At 41.9% G+C, this 26,699-nt stretch overlaps 1 protein-coding gene across 1 annotated transcript; it reads right to left on the minus strand.

Annotated features, from left to right (window-relative positions):
- Positions 1–2,776: 2,776 nt before the first annotated feature.
- ISY1 (ISY1 spliceosome associated protein) lies at positions 2,777–25,255 on the minus strand. The gene is made up of 11 exons (XM_077822127.1): positions 25,117–25,255; positions 24,271–24,293; positions 22,551–22,602; positions 20,168–20,233; positions 19,584–19,626; positions 18,355–18,467; positions 15,657–15,774; positions 13,051–13,173; positions 8,213–8,322; positions 6,097–6,183; positions 2,777–3,709 (listed from the first exon to the last, which is right to left on the minus strand). The coding sequence occupies exons 1-11, from the start codon at positions 25,117–25,119 to the stop codon at positions 3,602–3,604; spliced, it is 846 nt and encodes a 281-aa protein (XP_077678253.1). The 5' UTR covers positions 25,120–25,255; the 3' UTR covers positions 2,777–3,601.
- Positions 25,256–26,699: the final 1,444 nt, after the last annotated feature.

Raw genomic sequence — 26,699 nt, forward strand, 5'->3', positions numbered from 1 at the left:
AACTACTCACACGAATAAGGGTTCTGGGATAGGCTCAGAACTACTGTGAATGATCAGAAATACACCTGGGGAGGTAGGTGAATTTGCTGAAGGTTTTGAATCCTAAGTGTAGGAGTATGAAGGCTACAGGATTGCAGGATCTTTCCAGATACAATCTGGAATAATTGTAACAGTAAAATTATTTTGGCAAATCCTTCTGGTCACTCTTCTCTCTTCCCAGGATACTAGGATTTGGAGACTGGGACTGACAAGGCTACAGTAAGCTGCCTGCTGATTTACTAAACTCCAAGCCCCATTAATGGCTTCTTACCACGGGGGAGAAGAAGCTGGCTCTTCTAGGACCCTTCTCATGTTTCCTTGGCTCGGGTTCAGGTACTTTAGTTGAGCTAATGTTGCTGGTTCATAAATATGGGTCCTACAGGACCTCTCTACTCAGCATACCCTCTTAAAGGGCCTATTTCTAAGCAGTATCCCGAGACTGATTCTTGCTAGCTAAGGAGGCTCCAGGCCAGGAGCCCTGGGGAAACAGTATTGGCATCTGTCTTGTGTAGGAAAGGAGACTTGCTCACAAAGCAGTCAGCAGCTCTTATCTGCAAACCTAAAGAAAAAGGTAAAGAGCAAAAGCTGATAGCATCATACCTTTCTTAGTTATCTGCTCAAGCATATTTAAACATTAATGTAGGCCAGAAAGTAACTGAATAGCAATTGACGTTTTTATGACCCACTCCCCAGGGGTCAAACAGCTACTGGGGGAGGGTCACAACCACCCTGCCCTTCCCATATTGCTGAGTGGAAGATGGATCCCAGCATGGAAGGGGTTGATAACCACTGCTTAAGAGCTGCATGTAGCTATATCCTTCATATGGCATAAGGATCAAACAATGTGCAATGGTTGCACAAACCTACTTAGGAGGTTCATTCCTCCAGAAGGTCTGCAGCTTTTCAAAGACTCCTAAATTGTGTCTTAGCACACCATCTCATGGCTATCCTCAGTGGGATGTTAATACTAGATTTTTTGCATAAGCCTACTGAAATTGAACTCTTAAGAGAAAAAACTGGCAAAGGCCTGAAAGCACTGTGACTGTCTTTAAATGAAGTGAAAGGAGTATAGTATTATAACACAAGTACTTATGGTGCTCATGTCTCCCATTCATTAACCCTCTTCTACAAACAATTACCATGACTTTCCCATCAATGTTCTTTACAGAGAAAAGAGGGGGAATTAAATTAAACAAGCTTGCTAAACAAACTGGTTGAGTCAAATCTTGGTCATGAGCCTACAGTCAGTCAAATTAACCCAATTAGGCAAGACATTAATGCAACAGTCAGCCTAAAATTATGTTCTATAATTACATACTATATCTGTTTTTCCACATTAAAACTAAATAAGCTTTCAGTTGCTAAGTGGAAACAACCCTTTTCGGCAGCTGGTATTCTTCTCATGACCCATTTTCAAATTTCTTCTGAAAAACCATCTTTTCCAGCTACCTCTTATTTGCTCTCATTTTACCTTAGCATACTGTAATTCCATGTGTATGGGGATAAAAATCATTGCATACAGCAATTTTCATAAAGTAGCTGAGTCATGTTGCTAAAACACACGGAAGCCCGTTACATAAACCACGTTATGGTGTAACAAACACTACTCTGAAAATATCTGAAGTCCTTATAGGCTTTGCTGACCCTAATCAATGCAGTTTTACCCCAGAGCATAGCATAGGGCATCGCACTGGGTCTTGGTGGTAGGTTTTTGTGGAAGTGGATAAAATGTTTTTAAAAACTTCAAGTGTTCATGTTGCCTTTACTGTCACTTAGCACAAGATGGTGTTGAAAAGCTGCAGCCCCTGTTTGAAGAGCTCCATTTTCAGAGGATCCAGAGGACAGCATTGAGCAATTGCTCAGCTGCTCTAAGGGCTCTCTCAAGCAGTAGGTTTCTGGCAATCATCCCGTTCAACACATGAGATGCTACCAGAGAAGTTAGTGAAGTGGTACAGGCTGACGGGCTTTCAATATGCAGGTCACACCCATCTTTACGTTTGTTTCAATGGACCTGTATGGTAACAGCTGATGGCCCTTACCACAGTGGCTGACCAAAATCAGAGTTCAGATTAGGGTAAAATGGCAAAAACTCAGCCCAAAAACAACTGATCTTATGCTGGCTAGCTAGGAAAAAGACTCAGTAAATTGTGGTAGTATTATCAACTCCTTTGATTGAGGGAGATGTGTATTTGTTACTCAGGTTTCCAATTTAGGTGTTGTCAGAGTCTCTGCTTCTACTCAGATTCTCTACTCTTCTTGTAGGTCTAGAAATAGCAGTGCTTTTGAGTGCTTTTATTTTTTTTAAATATCTGTACTAGGGAAGATACAGACCTCATCACAGTAATCCATACCTTTGCCACCTTCAGACTAGATTACTGCAATGCAATACACAGGGGCTACATTTTAAGACTGCCTGGGAACTTTAGCTAGCACAGAATCTGCCTGTTTGTTGAATGCTACATTTCTCACAGACTATGCTCTGTGAACAGGAGTGACTTCCAGTTAGTCTCCATTCATGCCTGTACACTATAAGATATTCAGGTTTCATAAGTTATTAAAACTACATAGCTTCAGTACCTCAGAGATTGCCTCATCCTGTGCTACAGCAGCCAAGAGCAGCTGGTGATGTGAGAGTTAACAGCCCTCTGGCTAAGGGATCTTATGACTTCCCTTCTCTAGTTATAGTAAGGAGAAAACACATTATTTTGAGTCAGATGGAAAACAATATAGAAAAAAATTAGTTTGTATAAAATGCTTTACTAAAAAGATCTGAGTAACTTATTACAAAGGTGAAAAAGTAATTACAATAATTGCTGAAATATCCAGCACTCTAGTAATCCATCCAGAAACAGTTATGAATCATAGCAGGAAAAGAAGTTTAGACTACAAGAAAACTGCACCACTTGGGCAGATAATTGAGAGGTTACTTCTTTTTGAGTTTGAGTTATTTTTCCAAAATTTATGAAATAATCATGGAAACGGTCTTCAAACTCCATCTCAGACTAACAGGTTATAGGCTATCCTAATAGTTTAGAATTAGCAGACCTGCACCTAGAGGTCACCATAGGACGGCAGAATTAACAGTCAGAATGTGGAGGAATGAAAAGTATTTGCCAGCCATGTCACTCCTAGGGCATCTCCTCTGGCTTCAGAAGGAAACTCTTTGGTTTGCTTTTCCATTCAAGAGTGGTCGCTATGGAAGTGACCACTAGAGAAAAGGGAAAACAGGGAAGTAGGGGAAATAAATGGAAGCTAGAAAAAAAAAAATAGTACTGAAAACATGAAGGAGGCCAACTTATTTTTGTTGGTCATTTTTTGAGACTGAGGGACAACAAATACATTCCTTAGGGTGGAGACAGATGAGAGGACAAACCTATATGGAGTAGATTACCTAAAACACTGGAATTTTTTAGGAAAATATGCAGGAGGATCATCTTTTATTCTTAGCATTAGCAAAGACTAACAGTTGCTGATGAGTCTATATTTAGGGGATCAAAGTAACTGCTGTCAGGATGGATTGTAAAAAAATTAAAAAAAAATCATGCTACTAAGTGGTGAGACACTACAACCCTAGGAGTCTTTTAGCGTCTTCACTTTGTGCCATGAGAGTTTCACTGGCGTACTTCTGGAGGAGCTCCATCTTCTTTCTACGGACAAGAGCTTCCTCAATCTGCAAATACAAAACATAAAATCATTCAACCTTCAGTTCAGTCACTAAAACCCAGAGATTCTAGATCAGGCAGAAAAGAAAGCAGCCTGTGAAGGCTGGAAGAAGTTGACCTTTTATCAGAAAGCGGTACTGCACAGGACAGAAGCAGCAATAGTATTCATATTGCTCCCAACGTTCAGCTAAAAAATAATGCCGGTCAGCAAAGCCTATCACTGGAATGGAAGTAACTGATGACTTTACAGCTTTGCTACTGCACATTAGTATTTAAAAAGCTTCTGTGGACTGACTCATTTTCCATTATATTGAATATGACAATCTGCTCAGAACTCTGATTGGATAAAATAATTCAAGTGAGTCATTTTCCCATTACAGGGCTTTGCAATGAGATTTGGATGCACAAACATGACAGCTCTAAAAGTAGGCCAAATCCATACCACAATAGGTTAATTAATTTGTACTGTTTACTTTTCATTTCAAAGTCTGGAAAACAAGACAAGTTTATTGCTGTTTTTTAAATAAAAGAAACTGCCTGCATATGTTGCAGTCTTAATAAAATCACCACTAGGTTTCTGACACAATTACAGGATTAAACATCTTCACTTGAACTCTATATCTATGCTCAAACACATACAACAGTTTTTTAAAGAGATAGCCCTTAGCCACAAAGTCTGGATCTGAACTTCCAAACACATGAGAAAGTTCAGATCCTGAGTTTTGGTCTAAACCAAGCTCTAGTATTTCAAAAGTTTTGTGCAGAAATTCCAATTGCATGTAAAAAATATGGATTTTTCATTTAAAAGGTTGCCAAGGAGAAAATGATCAACAAGTTCTACATTTGTCCTAAGGATATAAATCAGCAGATGCAATTCCACTTGTACAATCAGTGTTGTCATTTATTTTTCCCCATCTCTCTAATTGTTCCCTCTGAAAGTCAAATATCACCACAAGGAGTACAAAATACGAAGTGGAATTGCACCTACACTGATTTATATCTTTAGGATAAGGCCTTATTATTGATCATACCTTTTTCAGGAACCTTTACATCAGAAGAGGTACAAAGCTTAGTTAATGTAAAACTGGCATTTCTATACAAACATCACAAGATAATTAAAATACACTCCTCATTCCTTTTGAAATCCACATAATTCTTATTCAAAAGTACACTGCAAAATCAATGTTATTCCTATTAAAAACTATTACATATTTGTCTGAATGAGACTGTACCTAGTACATGACGTTTAAAAAGTTCATTCATTCAGAGAATGAACACCATTATAAATTATATCCACACTGATTTTGATTAAAAATAACTTCCTCTTCAGCTCTAGCTCTAGGCTGCAATAGGCAAACATTAAAATAAGAAATGGATGATTTAGTCATTAGAAACAGATTATTATATTCCAATGAGTAACACTTGCATATAAAAGGGTCTGGTCCATTAACACTCGCATATATTTACCCAAGAGACAACTTTTTTGCTTTACAACTGGAATCCCCCTATAATTCCCCTTGCCTACATCATTGAACAGTAGTTCAGCATCAGATACCCTGTTCTGACTGTTCCTCACAGGGCTGTGCTCACTAAATCAACAGTACTGCTATTCAGACTGCAGCATTTCTCTCTCCTATAATTTTGCCATCTCATTTTAGCATAGATTAACACTGTGCTTATCAGCCATTTCATATGGATATATTACTGTTGTCCTCTCTTTCCTCTGAGGCTCTGGTGCCAAGCATTATGGGGTATCTGTGTGAGGCAGAGGCACATCCAGTGCTAGGTAAACATAAACTGGGTGAGAAGTCTCAAGAGTTGTTTCAGGTAAATTGATAAATTAAGCTAAGTATGTACCCTAAAACAATTTCAAAAGTGAACAGAAAAAAAGAGTGACTGATTTCAGGCTCATCTAACCAGGGCCATTTTTAAGAATGGTCACTTGATTCCCTAAACAAACAAAGCAATCAAAAATAGAGGCATTAAAAGTTAACAAGAAAAAAAGCCAGATGCTAAAACTCCAAACTCAAAAACTTAGGAAGTTATTGGTAGCAAACCAGGATTATCTTTCGAGTAACCCATCATAAAGTATATTCTTATTTGCACACTACTTTACAAAATGTTTGAGACTCTCAGAGGAAAACATTCAAAACTACAAACGTTATGTCCTATAACGCTCCTGGAAGGTAAACATCCCCATTTCAAAAGATGGGTAAATGGAGGTGAAGAGCTTTAGTGATTTCCATAATGAGCCAATATTCAGGAAGAGAACCCAGGAGTTCTGCCCCTTAACCAGTAGGGAACTCTTTCTATAGGATGCGTGCCATTAATTAGGTCCTGCATTGTAACAGCCTGCGAACGTCCCATGTGCCTTTGTCTCCCAGTTATTTCTTACCTCTTGTTGTGATGGCACTGGAACATGGGCAATAAATTTCTGCTGGCCTTCTTCGCCTTCTTTTTCTTTGCTGCTTTCCTCATCAGACTACAAAATGAAAGAAGTTTAAACAAGCTTATTTTGCAGTTTCCATCAACAGGTTACTACAGCTAAATCTCACTGATCTGCAGTAGTAGAGGCAATCCCAAGGCAAATTATTGAAACTTGAGAACCACGAAGTGCTAAGGGCATGACCACTGTAGGAGACACTGCACTCCACGTAGCAATAGGGAAGTATCACACCACCCTTACCCTGCTATTTAAAGTCCTAAAACAGAGTTGCTTACTTTCCTATGTACCAGGTGCCACCCCTTGTGCTGCTGATGTATGGAGCCATGTTCTTACTTTTCCCACATTTCTCCACATGGATGTGGAGCCATGTTCTTACTTTTCCCACATTTCTCAGCTGGGGCAGTGCAGAGAAACTAGTTAACTCAGGCAGGGGATTGGGGCCTTTACAGAGACAGCCATGCCATTTTTCCGTTGAGTGGTTGCTCAAGAGCTGTCACCTCACTCCGCACCGCTGGGCTCAATGTAGCCATGGGAGTTAGCACAGATATAGACAGAGCAAGGTGGTGGGGGAACAGCAAGCCAAACTTTGTCAGCTAGACTAGTTCCTATGACAGGCCCAGCAGAGCTGCATGCAAGCGATCAGAACATGCTTCTGCAATGCTGCTGACCTCCCAGGAATAGGAGACAGAAGTAGCCCTATCTCAAGGTCTCAGTGAGTGTGCGATAGGGTTAGGAGTGACATGCACTCCCCCCACTGCCTTGCAGGAAGCGTGATGTCACAGCAGTACCCCTGCTCATTAACACCTGCAGAACCTTGCTAATCTGTGTTTCACAGAAGAGAAAAGCTGGAGGATAGTTTTGTAGTACATCAAAGTGTGAATAAGTGAAGTTCTACTGTACACAAAACAACTTAAGTTCAACTACAGACACTAAATATTCTACATATTGTATGTACACTGTCGTATCTGTACTGATAAGTAAAAACCTTTTGAGAGATTCAGAATCTCAAATGCCATCTATGCCATCCCCCACAAATAAAAACTCAAAATTAGTCTTCTTACTTGGTTTTCATTCCAATCACAGGAAAAAGCCTTCCCAACCTGCTGACTTTGGTCACACTCTAAGCATGCATTAGAATCAAAAGCCCCATTCTAGTGTTAATTTGTATCAACCAAAAACTCATGCATAGGGCCCTACCAAATTCACAGCCATGAAAAACGCACCACAGACCGTGAAATCTGGTCTTGTGTGTGCTTTTACCCTGTACTATACAGATTTCACAGGGGAGACCAGCATTTCTCAAATTGGGGGTCTTGACCCAAAAGGGAGCTGCAGGGGGATCATAAGGTTATTTTAGGCAGGTTGCGGTATTGCCACCCTTATTTCTGCACTGCCTTCAGAGCTGGGCATCCGGAGAGTGGCAGCTGTTGGCCAGGTGCCCAGCTCTGAAGGCAGCGCCCCGCCAGCAGCAGTGCAGAAGTAAGGGTGGCAATACCATACCATGCCACCCTTAGTTCTGTGCTGCTGCCTTCAGAAGTAGGTGGCTGAAGAGTGGCAGCTGCTGACTGAGGGCCCAGCTTTGCAGGAAACAGAGCAGAAGTAAGGGTGGCAGTACCATACCGTGCCGTCCTTACCTCTGCGCGGCTGCTGGCAGTGGCTCTCCAGCTGCCCAGCCCTGAAGGCCGCGCCACCACCGGTAGCAGCGGAAAAGTAGGGGCAGCAGCACCACAACCCGCCTACAATAACCGTGCGACACCCCCCCACCCCCAGCTCCTTTTGGGTCGGGACCTCTACAATTACAACACGCTGAAATTTCAGATTGAAATAGCTGAAATCATGAAAATTATGGTTTTAAAAGTCTTATGACGGTGCAATTGACCGAAATGGACCATGAATTTGGTAGGGCCCGACTCATGCAAACAGTACAGAGGGTAGCAAAATTCTCCTCAGAACAAAGCAGCCATTCTGGTTCCAAGTAATTAATGCTGAAGACATCCAAAGGATACTCATGCTATCCAGCCTATTAATTGCTATCAAGACTTCAGTCTCTTATTCACTGTGGTACCTCATCATCGACGGCATATATGTTTATTTCCTCCTCTTCCTCCTCCTTGTCACCTCCTGCAAGTCGTGCCTCTCTCTCTACTTTCCATTTTTCCACTGCTTCTGCTATGACTGGGTAGAAAAACAAAGTGGAGATACTACATAACTAGGTTTAAAAGTAATGTCAGACAAAAAGTCAGTTCTAGAGCTGATGCTAATTCTTCTGAGTTCTTGTATACAGACTTTTATCATGCACTTGTAACAATGCTCCTGGTTAGATCCACAGGGATTGAACCTGGGACCTCCATCTAAAAACCATGAGCTTCTACTGATTGAGCAAAAGGACTAGGTCCATTAGTTCAAAGGCAGAGGAAGACCCAAAACAAGGAAAGGTAGTTATCTACCAAAGGGAGACAAAGTCACACTTAGTGTGAACTGCACTGTAACCAGGCTGAACCTTGAACGTGACCAAGTTGTTAGATTGGTTACAGAACATGGTTAATGGCCCAGACTCCACACTATAATTGTGTTGGAACCAGATCCAGGGAACACTGTTCTAAATGGATTCAATACCACAGCTATATTTGTAGTGCAAGCAGGCACACGAAAACAGGCTGCTTGATGGCAGTTAACGTACCATAAGGCTGTCAAATACAAAATTTCTCGAGTAATTACTACATGGTTAAACCACGTTCTGCTCGACTCATTTTTATTTTCTCCATTTTATAATCCATGCCAAATGAAATGTACTTCTATTTAAGGTAACTGGACTTGGTTGTAGAGACCTTATGTTGTGGATAACTACTGTTGGGCTACTATACCTGGGGTACTGCAAATGCTAATACACCCTTAACCATAACAGTAGCTGTGCTATTTCAAGTTATAAGTAGTGTGAACATTGCTCCACTCCTCTTTTCTTCATGCCTTTACCTGGTTTTGCAGCCTTCACGTTAGGGTCCACATCTATCTCAAATGAGCCTGCAAATATCCTGCAAGGACTACCAACGTATGCAATGACAGCCCATCTCAACCATTCAAGGTTAGTCAGTCTCCTAGCAAAGAAGACAGCAATGTCTCTAAAAAGCCCACAGAGATTTGCTAATAGCTTTCTTATCATGCAGTTAGAGTTACAATACCCAGAAAGCAGCAATTTTTCATCTTTGACAGCAATTAGGGAATTACTAGCCCTTCTTTACTCATGTAAAGAAACAGAACTACAGGAGAAAAAAAACTGACCAGTGTCATATAGCTGTGCTGCTACGTGATAGCATAAGTGATGAAAAAGAAAGCTACTGCTAATTAGGAAAGTTCAAGTAGTGTTTAACCTTTTAATTCTATATCTCACATGAGCAGACCATAAAAGAGCCTGGATGATGTCTCACATAACTGGTGACCTTTATTTTTCTATTAAAAACATCTTAAAGATGTCATGTGCTACTACTTTGGGGCAGTCCTTCATATACTGGGAGGAAAAAAAAAAATATCTGAAGCACCCATCCCAACAATTCTAGGAGCTTACACAAGCTTTTGAAAACACACACACGTTAAAAATCCAAAATATTATTTTTCCGAACTCCAATGAATTGCCCACCAAAATAACAACCTTCTTCATGAGACCCCATAACCCTGAACCCCCACCCAATCAAAAGAAGCTAGAGAAAACATATACTCCTTACAGCATGCTCCAGAGGCCAACAAATTCCACCTTACACGAACCAATTAAATTCCCTGCTTCCCCGCATTCAAACCAAGGGGCTTGAGCATCTCCATTTATTACAGATGGCACAGTGTCATTTGGGGAGAGTTTCTTAAGCAGTCACGTGAATCCAGTATACTACCCCTTCTGTCTGTAACCAAATGATGCCAAGATAAAACACTAGACGTTTTTAATGTTTGCACCAGCCCCTATATATGCTCAGATCTTATTTTCACTCTAATGCTTCACTCCTTTCTGTGTATTTGAGCTCCCAGCCCTTCCCTGTTCCCACCTTTTGCTACCTTCCACCCACTTTAGGCTCCATCCCACAACACTCCAACTGTTGCTACTCTCATATCCCTGCTACTCTCATATCCACTCCTTCCACTGTGCTTTCCCACTATTCTTTCCACAAAGGATCCAATCCCATTCCTGCCAAATGCTTCTATCCCACAGTCAATGGCAGCCCAGTCCCACACTATTACTGCTGCCTTTACCAACCCTCCTTGTGCGCCAAGCACCCTCCTACTCTCACCAGTCCAACCATTGCTAGATCATCACCCACTCCCTTAGATCGGCTTGATCTATTCTTACCTACTTCTGTCCCTGCACATTCCATCCAGGAGGAAGCCAAATTATGCTCCAACCCTAGGTATGCAGCAAGACCCCGATTTGAGGCACTACCATTAGATCCTGTAGTAACTAGGAAGCTAGGCAGCACCCTGCAGTCTTTAGAGGCTCTCTTTTAACATGTTTCAGAGTAGCAGCCGTATTAGTCTATATTCGCAAAAAGAAAAGGAGTACTTGTGGCACCTTGGAGACTAACAAATTTATTTGAGCATAAGCTTTCGTGACAAAAGCTTATGCTCAAATAAATTTGTTAGTCTCTAAGGTGCCACAAGTACTCCTTTTCTTTTAACATGGTTTCCTATATACCTCTCTCTACTGCACAGCTTTCAGCATTCCTGTGCTACTGAAATTGCAGGTAGTGAAAGGGGACCTGGCTTTGCAGCTCAATTCAAGTGCTGTGTATTGTGCAACACATGGGGCCTGCTCAAACATGTTACAACTGAATGTTTGCTCCTTCTAGCTGCAGCAGAACAGATGCAAGTTGATGACTACACAGCGTGGATTAGCATTTATGGTCAGATCAGGTCACAGAGTAGCTATCCGAAAAGAACAGCTCTGCAGGAAAAACAAGCCTGCAGTTAGAAATGAGGGGGGGAAGCCATGAAAGAAAAGGCTGTTATAAGGGACTTGAAAAAAGGTTGAGTGCACAACCTGTGGCTCTGACATCATTTGACTCAGCTGAAGTATATAATACAGGTTTGTCTCTATGTATTCAAAAGAGACTGAAGTAAACCAGAAAGGGACGAAGTCAATGGAATAATATCAAGTCTACAACGACACAGATATTCATTTCAAGAAGGTATAACCTGGGACTTTTACTGGCTATGCAGATGAGCTAACTCAAGTCAACCTAATGTTTTCTCCATAAATATTGAGGTCATAGTGGGAAGAAAAACCAGGTGAAAGGCAGTATTTCATAACTATTTATAGAGCTTCCCCCTGTAATCAATTACAGCAGCTCAGCTATTTCCTCTGTGGCTCATCTAATTTGCTTTAGGCTCATTCCTTCCATAATATAAGAATTACAATGATTAGTTTCCCCTGTATCTTTGTGATTACAGACATAACAGTTTAGCATATGCTTAGGCTAACTGGAGTCAGGTGGTCAATCACACACATGGTTTCTACTCCTTTATGCAGCAAGCCATTTAGGATCAATAAATAACTTAACCAGTCTTACCAATGCACATTTACAAGAAGGATGTGGATAAATTGGAGAGAGTCCAGCGAAGGGCAACAAAAATGATTAGGGGTCTAGAACACATGACTTATGAGGAGAGGCTGAGGGAGCTGGGATTGTTTAGCCTGCAGAAGAGAAGAATGAGGGGGGATTTGATAGCTGCTTTCAACTACCTGAAAGGGGGTTCCAAAGAGGATGGCTCTAGACTGTTCTCAATGGTAGCAGATGACAGAACGAGGAGTAATGGCCTCAAGTTGCAGTGGGGGAGGTTTAGATTGGATATTAGGAAAAACTTTTTCACTAAGAGGGTGGTGAAACACTGGAATGCGTTGCCTAGGGAGGTGGTGGAATCTCCTTCCTTGGAAGTTTTTAAGGTCAGGCTTGACAAAGCCCTGGCTGGGATGATTTAACTGGGAATTGGTCCTGCTTCGAGCAGGGGGTTGGACTAGATGACCTTCAGGGGTCCCTTCCAACCCTGATATTCTATGATTCTATGATTCATTTCTAAATGCTAAGTTTAGGTTACATTCCAATGGACTTTTTTTTGTAAGATGTTCTACTGAATTCATGTATGCCCCACCATAGTAATACTAGCAATCAGGGCTAGTATAGCCCTTTTCCAGTGGACCTTAAAGTTCTACACAAAAGCAGGGAAACTGGTATCTTCATTTTACAGACAGGGAACACGGGTACTAACGTGAGAGAGGCTAACGTGCCCAAAGCCTGTGTTAGTGGCAGTGCCTGGTATAGTATCTAGATATCCAGACTCTCCAGCACCCACTGGCTCCAGTGGAAAAGTGTAAACCAGCTGGCTTCCAAAAAAAATTAGTCCTTGCAGCTGTATACTTTTGTTTGGAAGCAGATGGAGGAATGAGAGAAATTGAACTCCCTCTTTAAATGAAAATATGCTAGTTTTCCTGAGTTGGATTTTTATATAACTTAGTCAAAGGTTGCTGAATAAAGTTTTACACTGAAATTTCAGCAAGAGACAGCTGGTGACAGGAAGATGCCTACCCTTTTATTTTAAATGGAAGCACAGTAGTTAAATGGGACAACAAAAATATTCCTATCAAAGAGCTTTCAGTACACTAAGTTAAAACTATCAAAGGTAGGAGTACTGCTTATTCACTGTAGGTAGAACTACGTACAATGAAGATCTACAAACCACCGAAGAAAAGGCAGTGAAGCACCATTTTAAAAAGTAAAGGCAAAAAACAAAAAAAAAAACCACCAACCCTTCTGCGCTAAGTAACATGCAACTTGGAGATGGTTACATGTAACAAGCTCGGGACACCAGAAACAGCCTTAAATGAAGCTGCACCCAGTTTATATAGGACTTTTTGATTTCACATACCTTTCTTTTCATGTTCCTGTTCCAATGGCTCCAAGACGCCATCATCTTCATCCCTGTAGCCATAATACTCCGCATCAATAGCCTTCATAAGCTCAGCTCGAGTCTTCCTTGGAGGAGGGAGAGCTGAAGGAACAAGAGACCATCACACTCTCAACGACCCGAAAAAAAAGTGATTCTACCAATCCATGAGGGCTGGTCCTGTCCTCATGGATCACATCAACCCTGTACCATTTGTCTAACAAGGCAGATCTGACCATCATCCTAACCCCTCACGTTCCCATCAGCTTCCACTTTCTGGCAATTTTCTTTTAACTGATGCCAGCTTCATGCTGCCAACCAGTGCTCCTAGAAAGTAGTTTCTTTGAGTTCTACAAACCCTACTTCAGCCGTGGATGACAATATCTAAAAGTGGATAGGGAAATCCCATATGGCCCTCTGTGGCTATGTCTACACTGCAATGAAACTGCAGCTGGCCCATGTCGGCTGACTCAGACGCACAGGCTCAGGCTGTGAGGCTATACAATTGCAGCGTACAGGCTCAGGCTGCGGCTGGAGAGCAGGCTCTGGGACCCTGCATGGGAGAGGATCCCAGAGCCTGTGTTCCAGCCCAAGCTCAAACTTCTACACTATAGCTCTGCAGCTTAAACGCTGCAAGCCCAAGTCAGCTGAGACAGGCCGGCTGTGGGTGTTTTATTGCAGTGTAGACATACCCAGGGGGATTCTGGAGCAAGGCTTCCTGAGGAAAAAGTGTAAAATGGTTCCATTTGGGCTTTTAGGCCCAAGTGCCTCTTGACCAAATTATGCAATATTTATGCAGAAGATTGGCTAGGACCAGCCAAAGGGTCAATAGGTCCACTAGACACACATTACAGAGATATCCATTGATCACCTGCCTCTTAAAAAAAAATAATTGACTGAGATAGAAGATTAGATAGGCCATTAATCAGAAACTATACGTAGACTGCTATACTGTCACTGATCAACGGCTTACCTAGTTCACAAGCTAGATTAAATCCAACTCATACAAATAAAGAAAAAACTTTTTTCCATAGGATATTTACCTTTTCCTTTTACTATAAAGTTAGTTCACATTCTTAAGCATTATAGTGAATACAAGAAGCACCTTTTCATGAGATTTAGTCAATATGAAACCTGGAGTGGAGAGCTGAACACAGGTAGAGTCATTTTAACAGGACAGCATCAAATAATTTTAACCAAAGGTTAGTTTTATGAGCTTACAGGCATGCCATCCTGTCTTAGAAAAGTGTGTAGTCTCTACTTCATACTAGATACAGGAGTTGAAGCATGAATGTAAAATAAGGAAGGGAAGAGAAGACAATTTCCCCTTTTGCAAAAAGAAAAGGAGTACTTGTGGCACCTTAGAGACTAACCAATTTATTTACGCATAAGCTTTCGTGAGCTACAGCTCACTTCATCGGATGCAGTGAGCTGTAGCTCACGAAAGCTTATGCTCAAATAAATTGGTTAGTCTCTAAGGTGCCACAAGTACTCCTTTTCTTTTTGCGAATACAGACTAACACGGCCGTTACTCTGAAATTTCCCCTTTTATCATCCTGCCCTTGTTTGGAACAGTCACTGAATGAATATAAAATATTTGAGCTTTGGGAGTGCAGAAAAACAATTTTATCTAATTCCAATCAAGATAATCATGGCTGTGAAAGAATAGGTATGTAAATAAATGGGTTTCTTCTCAGTCAAGGAAAGAGCTTTTAATGGATGACTTAAGTTATACTATGGTAAATGTCTGACTAGACCAGAGGTGGGCAAACTACGGCTCGCCGGCCACATCCAGCCCACAGGACCGTCCTGCCCGGCCCTTGAGCTCCTGGCCCAGGATGCTAGCCCCCAGCCCCTCCCCCCCCACAACCATGCTGCCATGCAGGCAGCGCAGCTTGCGCCCGCCCACCCCCCAGGCTTTCCAGTAAGCCTGTCCTGCTGCTCTGAGCGGCATGGAAAGGGGGGGAGGGGGAGGCAGGAGGATGGGGCAGAGGTTCGGGTGGAGGGAGGGCGGTCAGGAGACAGAGCAGGGGGGGTTGGATAGGGAGTGGGGTTCTGCGCGGGCGGTCAGGGGACAAGGAGTGGAGGGGGGGTTGGATGGGTCTGGGGTTCTGAGGGGGGCAGTCAGGGGGCGGGGGTGTGGATAGGGGTCAGGGCAGTCAAGGGACTGGGGGGGTGGTCAGGGGACAAGGAGTAGGGCGGGTTGGAGGGGTCAGGGGTTCTGAGGGGGGCAGTCAGGGGGTGGGAAGTGGGAGAGGGTATGGGCCAGGCTGTTTGCAGAGGCACAGACTTCCCTACCCAGCCCTCCATACCGTTTTGCAACCCCAATCTGGCCCTTGGACCAAAAAGTTTGCCCACCCCTGGACTAGACTGATCACTAGCCTAATATGTATGCCCACCTCCTTTTCCCTATGATTCACCCTACATTCCAGATGACACATTTTGTATGACAGAGATGCTAGAGATCACTGATGTTATCCTGGCTGAAAAAGCCACAATTCTGAAGCGGGGGAAACTTCGCATCTGTGATAGACACCCATCAATACAGAAATAACAAATAATTCTGAAAAGCAGCTAAAGTTACTTACGTTCCTTTTCAAAGAGCTCTCTGACACCCGGTAAATCTTTAGCAGCTCCAAAATATTTGTAACCCCTGTTTCCTGGAACTTCCTTGCCTTCATGATCTAGCATTTTAGGACCAACTCTCTTTAAAAATAAAGTACATAAAAATCATTGCTCCTGTCCATGGTCATTTTTCTTTCTCCATGTTAATTAGCATTACCCATTCTCTGGCTTACTAGGCTAAAAAACTGTTCTCTAGGTATGTTAGATGATTCAGGAGTAGCAGCCCACTCAGACAATCTTTTTATTTTTCAAAATAGAAAATGTCCTCTCTTTTATTGAGTGCCAAGCAGTTAGAAGGACTGCGCAAAACATGGAGTACTCTGACCCACGACAGACCCACCCTGTCATCTCACATGCTGGATTTTACAGTAGAGGGACAAGAGGGGATTAAAATGCCATACACAGAAGTTTACGATCCGACTCCCTATGTGATCCTTACCAGTCCAACTTTTAACAGAAGGGCCTGATAAATCAGCACAAATTATTAGGACTTTCAAGTGATTAAAAAAATTAATCGCAATTAACTGCACTGTTAAACAATAATAGAATATTATTTATGTTAATATTTTTGGATGTTTTCTATATTTCCAAATATACTGATTTCAATTACAACACAATACAAAGTGTACAGTGCTCCCTTTATATTTATTTTTGATTACAAACATTTGCACTGTAAAAAAACTAATAGTATTTTTAATTAACCTAATGCAAGTACTGTAATACAATCTCTTTATCATGAAAGTTGAACTTACAAACATAGAATTATGTACAAAAAAATAATTGCATTCAAAAACAAATCAAGGTAAAACTTTAGAGCCTACAAGTCCACTCAGTCCTATTTCTTGTTCAGCCACTTGCTCAGACAAACAAGTTTCTTTACATTTGCAGGAGATGCCCGCTTCTTGTTTACAATGTCACCTGAAAGTGAGAACAGGTGTTCGCATGGCACTGTTGTAGCCAACTTTGCAAGATATTTAGCGACAGATGCACTAAAGTTTCGTTTGTCCCTTCATACTTCAACACCATTCCAGAGGATATGCATCCATGCTGATGGCGGTTCTGCTCGATAATGATCCAAAGCACTGCAGACTGACGCATGTTCGTTTTCATCATTTCAGTCAGATGCCACCTGCAGAAGGTTGATTTTCGTTTTTGGTGGGTCAGGTTCTGTAGTTTCTGCATCAGTTTTTGTCTTTTAAGACTTTTAAGACTTTTAAGACTTTTGGAAGCATGTTCCACACCTTGACCCTCTCAGATTTTGGAAGGCACTTAAACCTTGGTTTGAGTGCTGTAGCTATCTTTAGAAATCTCACATTGGTACCTTCTTTGTGTTTTGTCAAATCTGCTGTGAAAGTGTTCTTAAAACAAGTAATGTGTGCTGGATCATCATCAGAGACTGCTATAACATGAAATATGTGGTAGAATACGGGTAAAACAGAGCAAGAAACATACAATTCTCACCCAAGGAGTTCAATCACTAATTTAATTAACACATTTTTTTAAAACGAGCATCAGCAGCATAGAAGCATGTCCTCTGGAAGGTGGCCAAAGCATGAATGGGCATACGAATATTTAGCAAATCTGGCACGTAAATACCTTGCAATGCCAGCTACAAAAGTGCCATGTGAATGCCTGTTCTCACTTTCTGGTGACGTAAATAAGAAATGGGCAGCATTATCTCCTGTAAATGTAAACAAATTTGTATCTCTTAGCGATTGGCTGAACCAGAAGTAGGACTGAGTGGGCCTTGTAGGCTGTAAAGTTTTACATGGTTTTGTTTTTTAGTTCAGTTATGTAACCAAAAAACCCCTACATTTGTAAGTTGCACTTTCACAATAAAGAGAATGCACTACAGTACTTGTATGAGGTGAACTGAAAAATACTATTTTTTTTTTTACAGTGTAAATATTTGTAATCAAAAATATAAAGTGAGCACTGTTCACTTTTTATTCTGTGTTGTAACTGAAATCAATACATTTAAAAAGGTAGAAAAACATCCAAAATATTTAATAAATTTCAACTGGTATTCTATTGTTAAACAGAACTAAACTGCGATTAATTTTTTTAATAGCATGAGTTAACTGCAATTAATTGACAGCCCTACAAATTACATTTTGATCTTTCATCATGAGATGTTTTGTGTCAGAGACCTGTATGTCAAAAGTCAAGTATTTAATTATTTCATGATCAGTCAGAGGATTTACTCTCTGCTGAACACCTTTACACACTGACTGACATATAATACAGGACAGTGGAGCCACAGAAAGTGGCAGATAGAGTTTGTGTATCTCTTCGGATTCTGAACAAAAAATACTAATAGCCTAATCTTAACAAGACCCTAAGGCTGAAAGAAAGCCATCAAATAGTCATTTTCAGAACCTGGAGAGGGAGAGAAAGATAGGACATCACTATTTGATCTAACATGTCATTCAGCATGTTTAGAGGTTGAACAAGATGTGTTAATCATTGAAATACCAGCCACTAGGAAAAAAATAACCAAACGTGTTTAATACATCTCTGTTGTATACACTATGAAATGCCGGTCATCCAATATTCAGTAGATTAAAGTTTCTAGTCTTGGGTTGATGGCCTTTCACTTTGCTAGCCATTCACAGTTAACTGCAGAGATGTTGTTTACCAACACAGTTGTTTTATACTTACTGCATAATCAGGACCTCCCAGCTCCTTTATCCGGACCTCCCAGTGCCCCTTCTCTCTTAGAAGTTTGTTAATTTCATCATTCAAGTCTCGAATTCTGAATTCACCTAAACCAGCTTTAAGATAAAACAAATGAAGAAGTTCTTACAGGCACTGTATACTAACCACTTCGGAAAGACTCATTTCTCTCTGTTCCCCTATGGGGAATACTCTCCAAACTCTTGTTGGAGGCCCAGCACTTTTCTTGCTTTAACCAGAGGTCTTGCCTCATAACAAGCAGTTTGAGGGCTCGAAAGACTTAACTTGAGCACGCTGCCCCTCCTTGGGGAGAAGGAGTTGGACTAGGTACTGACCCTCCTATAGAAAACTCATTTTTATCCACTCTGCCAGGAAGCAATATCTTAAATGGGGATGAAAAGTGACGGCTCTCTGGTCCATGACCAGTACTTAGAGTACATTATTCCTAAAAGCACTGGCCTATTCATTTTTAGTCCTGGCATGTCATGAAATGTATAATGCCTGGGTGTCATTTAACTTAATTTTCTTCAATATTTGTAGTTGAATACTGACACTTAAACGTCAATCATTTCACATAACTAAATTCATGAAACCTTAAGACAAGCTTCAACAGCACAGTTAGGTGGATAAAATATTGGACTTTTCTTCCCTATTTAATTGGACTATTGTAGCTCCTCATAAAAGCAGACACAAGAACTGTTCATAACAGCATTTGACATAGCCTCTCAGGTTTCTTAGTGCAGATAATCTCCGTGGCAATAAAGATTTTTAATTTGTGAATTTTTAAAAAAGTAAATATTTACCAACAAATACTGAAAAAAGTGTAAGAGTTAAGCAAACCAACACAACACTTTAAAAATGAGGTCTAGCCATAGATAGCCTTAGAAGCATCCACTAAAAGCAGGCCAGAATTGATGCGAAGGAAGGAGGTAAGATGGCAAATAGAATGATGCAGTTTTAACATCAAACCCATTATTGCTAGAAATAATTGCTATGCCCCACTGAAGAGGTGGAGTTCCTTCTAGCTCCAGTGTCAGATATCGAGCATTAAAATAGTCACCGGGACCACTGTCCAGCAGTGCTATTTTGAGACCGATCCACAACTTAAAAACAGCAGCCAATATGATTTTATAGCCAGGTAAATTAAAGCAGAGAGTTAACTGACATTGGTACCAAAGTTTCACACAAATCAACTGCAATTAAAAGATGCTCACCATTTTGAATCTGTGCCACTTTCTTGGAAATTTCTCCAATAATCTATTTAAATAAAAACAATTACGAAGAAATTAGTTTTTCTTGATGAATCAGAAGTCAAGGTAGTTTCAACTGTTAAACCATTCTACATGCTTAAGAGAACTTATATTTGAAATATCAATAAGATGTTAATAAAAGTTTAATTTGGGCACAAACACTATTTATAATGACTATCTAAAGAACTATCCATACTAGGAAATGCATCATCCATGACTCCTTTTTGTACGGACATTTGCACCTTTGTGCTAACAATAACCTGCAGTCTATCCTTTAACTTTCTGGTCATTATGGTTAAAATATGACATGCTCTATTTTAGCTCAGGCCTCAGTCAATCCCTAATTTAACTGTTTACACATGAGTAAGGAGAACAATTCTAGCAGCAAAAAAATTATTAGATTTAGTTCAGTGTTCAGTACAATTATCTCATTAATTTTGACTGTATAAATATTTTGCTAAAATTATGCATATTTCGATTATTTATCAGTCCATCCTCTACAGAATTAGAAAAGCCTGACGTTCACTGCCTAGATATGCGATGCATACCTGACGTCTCCATTTCTCAGCTTTCGGCAACTCATTACATTCTGATGCAAGAAAAGGTCTTCGCTCCTGTTTGGGAGAAAGACATGTACATTGTAAAGCTTCAAACCACCTAATATTGAAGCTTCACATGTTTCCAAAGCAACTGATATTTCATGCTCTGAGTGTAACATGGCCTAGTTGTTCCTGGATTAGTCCCAGGCAAATCAGCCACTCGTGCCCCCTTACTTGAGTTTCCTGTGTTCCCATCCCATCTTTAAAGATTTAATATAACAGCCCTGATGAAATAAATTCCATTTAACCACTGAACACAGCCACCAATTCAAGCCCAGCATGTACAAGTAGAGCCTGTCGTCTTTCCATTCAAACCCTTTTCCCTCCATTCTCCAAACCCTATTCTCTCCATTCTTCATCACCAGCAATGCTCTAGTCAGTGTGACTCAAGCGTAGCATCACTTTTAACTCCTCTGCCCACACCTAGTCCATTCCATTGCTTCTCTACATCTATAAAGTTTATCCCTTCCTTTCTATTGCTGTTGCTAATATTCCAGTCCATGTCCTAGTTTTCTGCATTAACAACGACAGTTTCCAACTCCATGGCCTCTTACCCTTCCAGTTCATTCAAAAAATTGCTACAAAAATCATTTTCCTTTCCTGCCACTAGCCACTTCACTACCTTTGTTTGCATCTTTCCATTAACATCTGTTATTCCATACATACATTCATAGTATTCCTCACCTTCAAGTCTCCCTACTTACATATTTGCCCCTACAGCTCCTCTTACTCCCACTTCTTACAGGCCTTACTTTCACATAATTTATGTCTCCCCTTATGTTTGGAACAGACTCCCAATTAGTATGTGTCCCCCAACCCCCAAAACACATCATCCCTTCCTCTAGGAAACTCCTGAAAAGCCACCTGTTCAAAGTTTATCTGCAATAGCCAGTGTTTCCTACTGCATTACTCTGTATCAGGGGTTCTCAAACTTCATTGCACCGCAACCCTCTTCTGACAACAAAAATTACTACAGGACCCAGGGGTGGGGGCCATAGTCAAAGCCCTACTGCCCTAGGCCAGAGAGCCAAAGCCGAAGCTCAAGTGGTTCAGCCCCAGGCGGGGACCTGTAACCTTAGCCCCAACACCCAGGGCTGATGCCCTCAGGCTTGGGCTTTCGCTCTGGGCCCCAGCAAGTCTAAGACAGCCCTGACGACCCCATTAAAATGGGGTCGCGACTCACAGTTTGAAAACCACTGCTCTATCTTGTCCTCCTCGGAGTTTATAAATGTATCTGTACTCAGGGAAAAGATGCAAAATTGTAACTCAGAACAAAGCCCTTTAGTAGGTTGTGTGTTTCCTTCTGAAAAAACACTTACTCCAAACAAGAAACTTGTCCTCATTTTGAGAAATAAACATTGATCCAAATCCTTCCATTGACCTGATCTTGCAATTCACCTGAAGAGAGTGGACTTCTGCACCCACACAGAGCTCCAGTGGAGTCAATGCATGGCTTCACCTGGGGAGTCAGTTAAGAATCAGGGCCTAAGATAATGGGTCCTTTTTTAGTTTCAGAATCCAACCTTTTGACCCGTGTTTTATGCAAAGCCACTGACCAACAATTTTTCAATTCATGTGCCAATCTAACTTGATTTGAGGGTTAAAAGTTTCTCCTACCATGCATGGTTAAATTTAAGCATAGATGTGATAGAAGACACCACATGGCTGAATAATGGCACAGCATGCTGTGTCATGTGCAAGCCCGGAGTTTGGATTAACCCTGGAAGTGGAATGCTTAGGGGTCGCTACTTTGGTAGTACAATACTAGGGAAGTGAAAAAGATTATAAAAGGGCTTTTCTAGCTCTCCTGAGCTAACTGGGAAAGAAGCCAAACAAAGCCCATGATCAAAACCAATGACAATGAATGTACACTCAGTTAGCAGAAAGAAATCTCTATCACTACATTTTTAGAATTGCCTTCTGAATGACCTTGCTGGTATCTCTGTTATTCTTCCAATATCAAGGTATATTGCTTCTACTGTGAAATGCCAACTTGGCTTTGGCCATATGGACTATCTACAGTATTAGAAGTTGATTTAAGCATGGTCCACTGTATGCCTCTCCAGAACAGTTTTTCAGCCCTTCCGCAGCAATAACTGTTACTTGTGGGTTTTGTTGCCATACTGCTTTCCAGAGCTTCTCCTAATTTAAGCCCCTTTCCTGGTGACCACCTTAGCCCTTGTGCAGCAATTACATGGGTCACATTCCTTCTGCTCGCAGTTGTTGAAGCAGCACTGCATGTGGCTTTGCATTATGTGCTGATAGGTGAGGACTAATTTCTTGGTTATTCATTTAAAAACCAACATAGAAGACCTATTTTTCTCTAGCCTACCTTAACTTTTCCTTCCTCAAGCTGAGCTTGGCGAAATCTCGCCAAGGCTGTCCTGAAAGGAAGAAAGGAAATTAGTTTACTTTTAAAACCTCTTCATTCTAACAGCAGTGATTTTCTAAACCAAGGTTTTCAAAGGACTTAACTGGTTAAGTTCTGCATGGATACACCTATATTATATATAGGCTTTCAAAAAATAAAATGATAACTACTGTTTCCATTAAGAACATTCCAACACTGAAGAAGCCACCAGTCACCAGTGCAGTCACCCAGCCATGAATTTTGTGTTAGTATTAGAAGTACCAACAGCCTGCTGGGGAGGCAGAGGGAGACAAGTACATCAAGCTTATTCATTTTAAAGAAACATTTCAATAATATTTCTCAACAGCTCAGGAAGACTCTCCGTACGTTCTGTGGCTGATTAATATACATAGCTTGTTTGTTTTTAAAAATAAGTATGTCTAAAAATTTCTTTAAGTATCTCTCCCACCACTACTACCAAGGGATTCTGCAAAAACCCATCCCTCCACTGTCCCCCATAACCAAAGTTATAGCACCCCTGACTCTAGCCAAGATGACTGCACGTTACTTCAGATTGGTTCTCCTCTAGTGAGCTAAAGAGGACACAGTTGCTTGAGACAGAAGAAACAGCTCCTAAGGGTATGGGCATAAACATGATAACGCTGCAGTCCTCCCATCGTGGCAGTGAAGGACTGAACTAAGCCTTGGTTGCATGGCAGTGTAACTTCAGGCTACTCCTATGTTAGTTTCCTGTAAATTAAAAACCCAAGAACAAAACACTTTCCTCGCTTTGCAATGAGCTAAGTAACTCTCACAGGACAAAGTACTTTGTGCAACACTAACAGGCCATGCAAAGAATAAAGGGTGCTGCTCATCAAACTGACATACCACATTGATTCATAATATATTAGCATCTAAATTAGCACACATCTCCAATGGGGGGTAGCAATTCTGTAATCAATTCATATTTACAATGCTGAAGACAATTTGACAGAAAAAGAGGCACAAGTGCCATGATAATGCAGGCAGATACTTCAAACCATTCACCTCCTGAATGCTCAATATTAATCTTGTGTGTTCACCTCTGCCCAGCCAAAAAGACAACACAGCTGTTCCAGTAAGGACCACTAAAAGTGCTACCACACCTGCATCTGACATCTAACTTTAGTAACACTTCTAGAACCCAGAGGCTAAACAGTAACACTGGTTTATGATTTTTCATCTTGTAATGTCCATAACTGCCATAAAAAACAGCTGATTAAGTAGGGGGGAAGTATTACAAAAGTCCTGATACTTTGAGTATCATCACAAATTATACTTTACAGGTATGTTTAACATGGAATATTACTGTGAATTAACCAAGGTTCCTTGAATTTAAGTCAGTGTGGATGAAATACCAATGCCTTTCAAGCATGGAGCAGATCATCAGTCCTGTTCATACATCAAAATACATATATGAAAGATCCATTTGCATATACATATATATATATACACACACACTACTACTCTGAAATAAAAACAAGTACTTCATTTAGACGGTAAGCAGGAACTAGAACCGCTGTACATGCGGACCGAACTTAATAGCTAAATAACGCATCTAAGCGTTCAGTTACCAAGGTGATGAGCAACAAATACCAATAGGCAGTGCACTGTGACAGACACTTTGAATGACAAACATAACCAAGTTCACAGCTGTACTTACATAGCCTTTTCTGCATTTCGAGCCTAAAAAAAAAAGACAGAGAAACAGATTAACAGGTTAACTAATACTTAAAAGTTCAGCCTCAGTCTAGCACAAAAATGACTAGCACTAGTAAATGCTTGCAAATAATAAAAATAAGAACGAAGTGCCCACCTTTGTTCAAAGTCTCCCCAGTCCCCCATCCCAGGCCTTAAATCTTATGTATACTATTGTTGCACCTAGGATGGACCAAGACCTCACTGTGCACTGTACAAACTCAGAAAACACAGTCCCTCTCCAAAAGATGTTATAATCTAAATATAACACCAGAGAACAGATGGCCAGACTGGCAAAGGAGCACAGGGAAATAATGTGACGCTGCTTCAAGGAGAGGGTGAACAAACTGGATTTCCTGGGAGGCCCACGCATGTGTCCTGGGAGCTGTTGGCAAAGGGCACACAATGAACACAGTGGGACCCTGAGAAAATGCACAGAGCCTCTATGAACTCCACGCTGCCGGGGAAGAACGTTTGTACAGCGCCTAGCACAAGGGTCTGGGGCCCAGGGTCCAAGGCTCCACCACAACACAAATCACAGCAGCGGCCCCCTTGCGAGCCGGAGCTAGTCACTGTGCGAACGCCATGGCCCCAGACGCAGCTGAGAGGAACGTGGGCGCGCGGGTCCCGGCACAACACAGCCGGGGAAGCGGGGCGGAGCCGCCCCTAGAGAAGGCCCAGGCTGGCCGGTGGAGGGGGCCGCGGGGAGGCGGGCGGGGGCGGCCTGTGTGCAGAGGGGGCGTGGGGATCCCAAGGGTGCGGGGGAGAGGTCCCAGCAGGGCGCGCGGCGCGGACGCAGCCCGTCACTCACCATGATCCCCGCTGCCTCACGGGCCCCGCAAGTGGCACCTTCTCCTCCGGCCGCTTCCCACGCGCGGACAACAGGAAGCGCCGCCTCGGCGGAGCAGGGCGGAGGTCAGCGGTGAACGTCAGCCCCCAATGCCCCGGAAGAAGATTGAGGAGGCGGCAGAAGCAGGAAGTTGGCTACGGAACGTAACGTGAGCCAAACCGGAAACAGAACTTCCCCTCCAGCCTAGTCCCAGCCGCTCGCTGGACCGTGACGCAGCGACACTTCCGGCTTTGCACCCCGTGCTCGTACTTTGGCGCTTGCCTGAGCTGTCTTCGCGCAAGTGTAGTGTGTGGTTCTCTGTGGAGCATGCGCAGTGAAGCGCTCACCTCCCTTGCGACCTGCTTGAAGGCGCAGGCGCAGTAAATCTGGTGAGGGGGGTGGGCTCTATGGTGGGTTGAGGCTTTTCCCACGCAGGCAAAGGGTTAGACGGCGTCAGTCTGCAGCGCAGCCACCTGCCACCTTTCCCCAGCACTAAGGCCCAAGTCCTCAGAGGGATTTAGGTGCCTAATGCGGCTCTGAATCTAAATCCTGCCCTAGGCACAGGCAATTAAAATATTATTTGTAAACCCTCTCTCCCCTGCACATTAACTTTGTTATCCAACCTTCTCAATAGTAGAGGAGTGCAAAACCCTTCGCACTGGTGCAGTTCCTCATAATCTAATGAGTACTTGCGGCACCTTAGAGCCATATGGTTCCCAGGTGGGTCATCAGCAGTGCTGGAAGCTTTAGATCCACAGCACAGACCTCTCTGCCACTTGGGCTAAGTAATGATACCAGCCATAAAAGGGGAGATGAGGCACATTTTGACAGTGGATGTAGCTCACAAAAGCTTATGCTCAAATAAATTTGTTAGTCTCTAAGGTGCCACAATTTTCTTTTTGCAGATACAGACTAACATGGCTGCTACTCTGAAACCTGTCAAAATCTAATAAATACTTCAAGAGTTCTATTTTTTAAAATGACTATGAAACTAGTACTGTGGGTTTCTGCGTTCATTGACTGTCGGATTCCATAGCACATTTCCTTTATTTGCATGTAAACAGACTTTCGTTAATTGCCAGCCCCATGAACTCTGGTGGTCAAATAGGGTTCTATTCATCTTGCACATCTTCTCCCGTAATACTTGTCTGTAGGCCAAATTATGCCCTCATCTATAAAACCTCTATTATTATTATGCACCCACGTTAATTTACTATTACAGTAGTGCCCAGAGGTCCCAACCAGGATTGGTGTCCCACTGTATATTGGAGATTATGCCCAGTGACACTGCTGCAAATCTATTTAAAAGTAATGTCAGTGTGAGAATGATGGATGGAAATAATCTGGTTTGACGGTCAGAGCTCAGAGTGAGTTTGCAGGGACGGCAGTAAAAAAAAACCCCAAAATATCTTAATTCTTGCAAACCGAGCAAATGTAAATCAGTAAGAAATTAATATGGAGCCATAAGAACGGCCCTATTGGATCAGAACAATTGTCCATCTATCCTGGTATCCTGTCTTCTGACAGTGGCCAATACCAAATGCCTCTGAGGGAATGAACAGTAC

This window comes from Eretmochelys imbricata, chromosome 7 (genome assembly GCF_965152235.1).
Source record: "Eretmochelys imbricata isolate rEreImb1 chromosome 7, rEreImb1.hap1, whole genome shotgun sequence".
Lineage (NCBI taxonomy): Eukaryota > Metazoa > Chordata > Testudines > Cheloniidae > Eretmochelys > Eretmochelys imbricata.

Bases quoted from the DNA above. Each gene is read 5' to 3' on its own strand.
- ISY1 (XM_077822127.1), bottom strand. The intron at 18,468-19,583 runs GTGAGCATCTTT...TTTATCTTAAAG, and splicing joins AGTGGCACAGATTCAAAATG to CTGGTTTAGGTGAATTCAGA. The intron at 3,710-6,096 runs GTAAGAAATAAC...TTGTATTTGCAG, and splicing joins CAGTGCCATCACAACAAGAG to ATTGAGGAAGCTCTTGTCCG.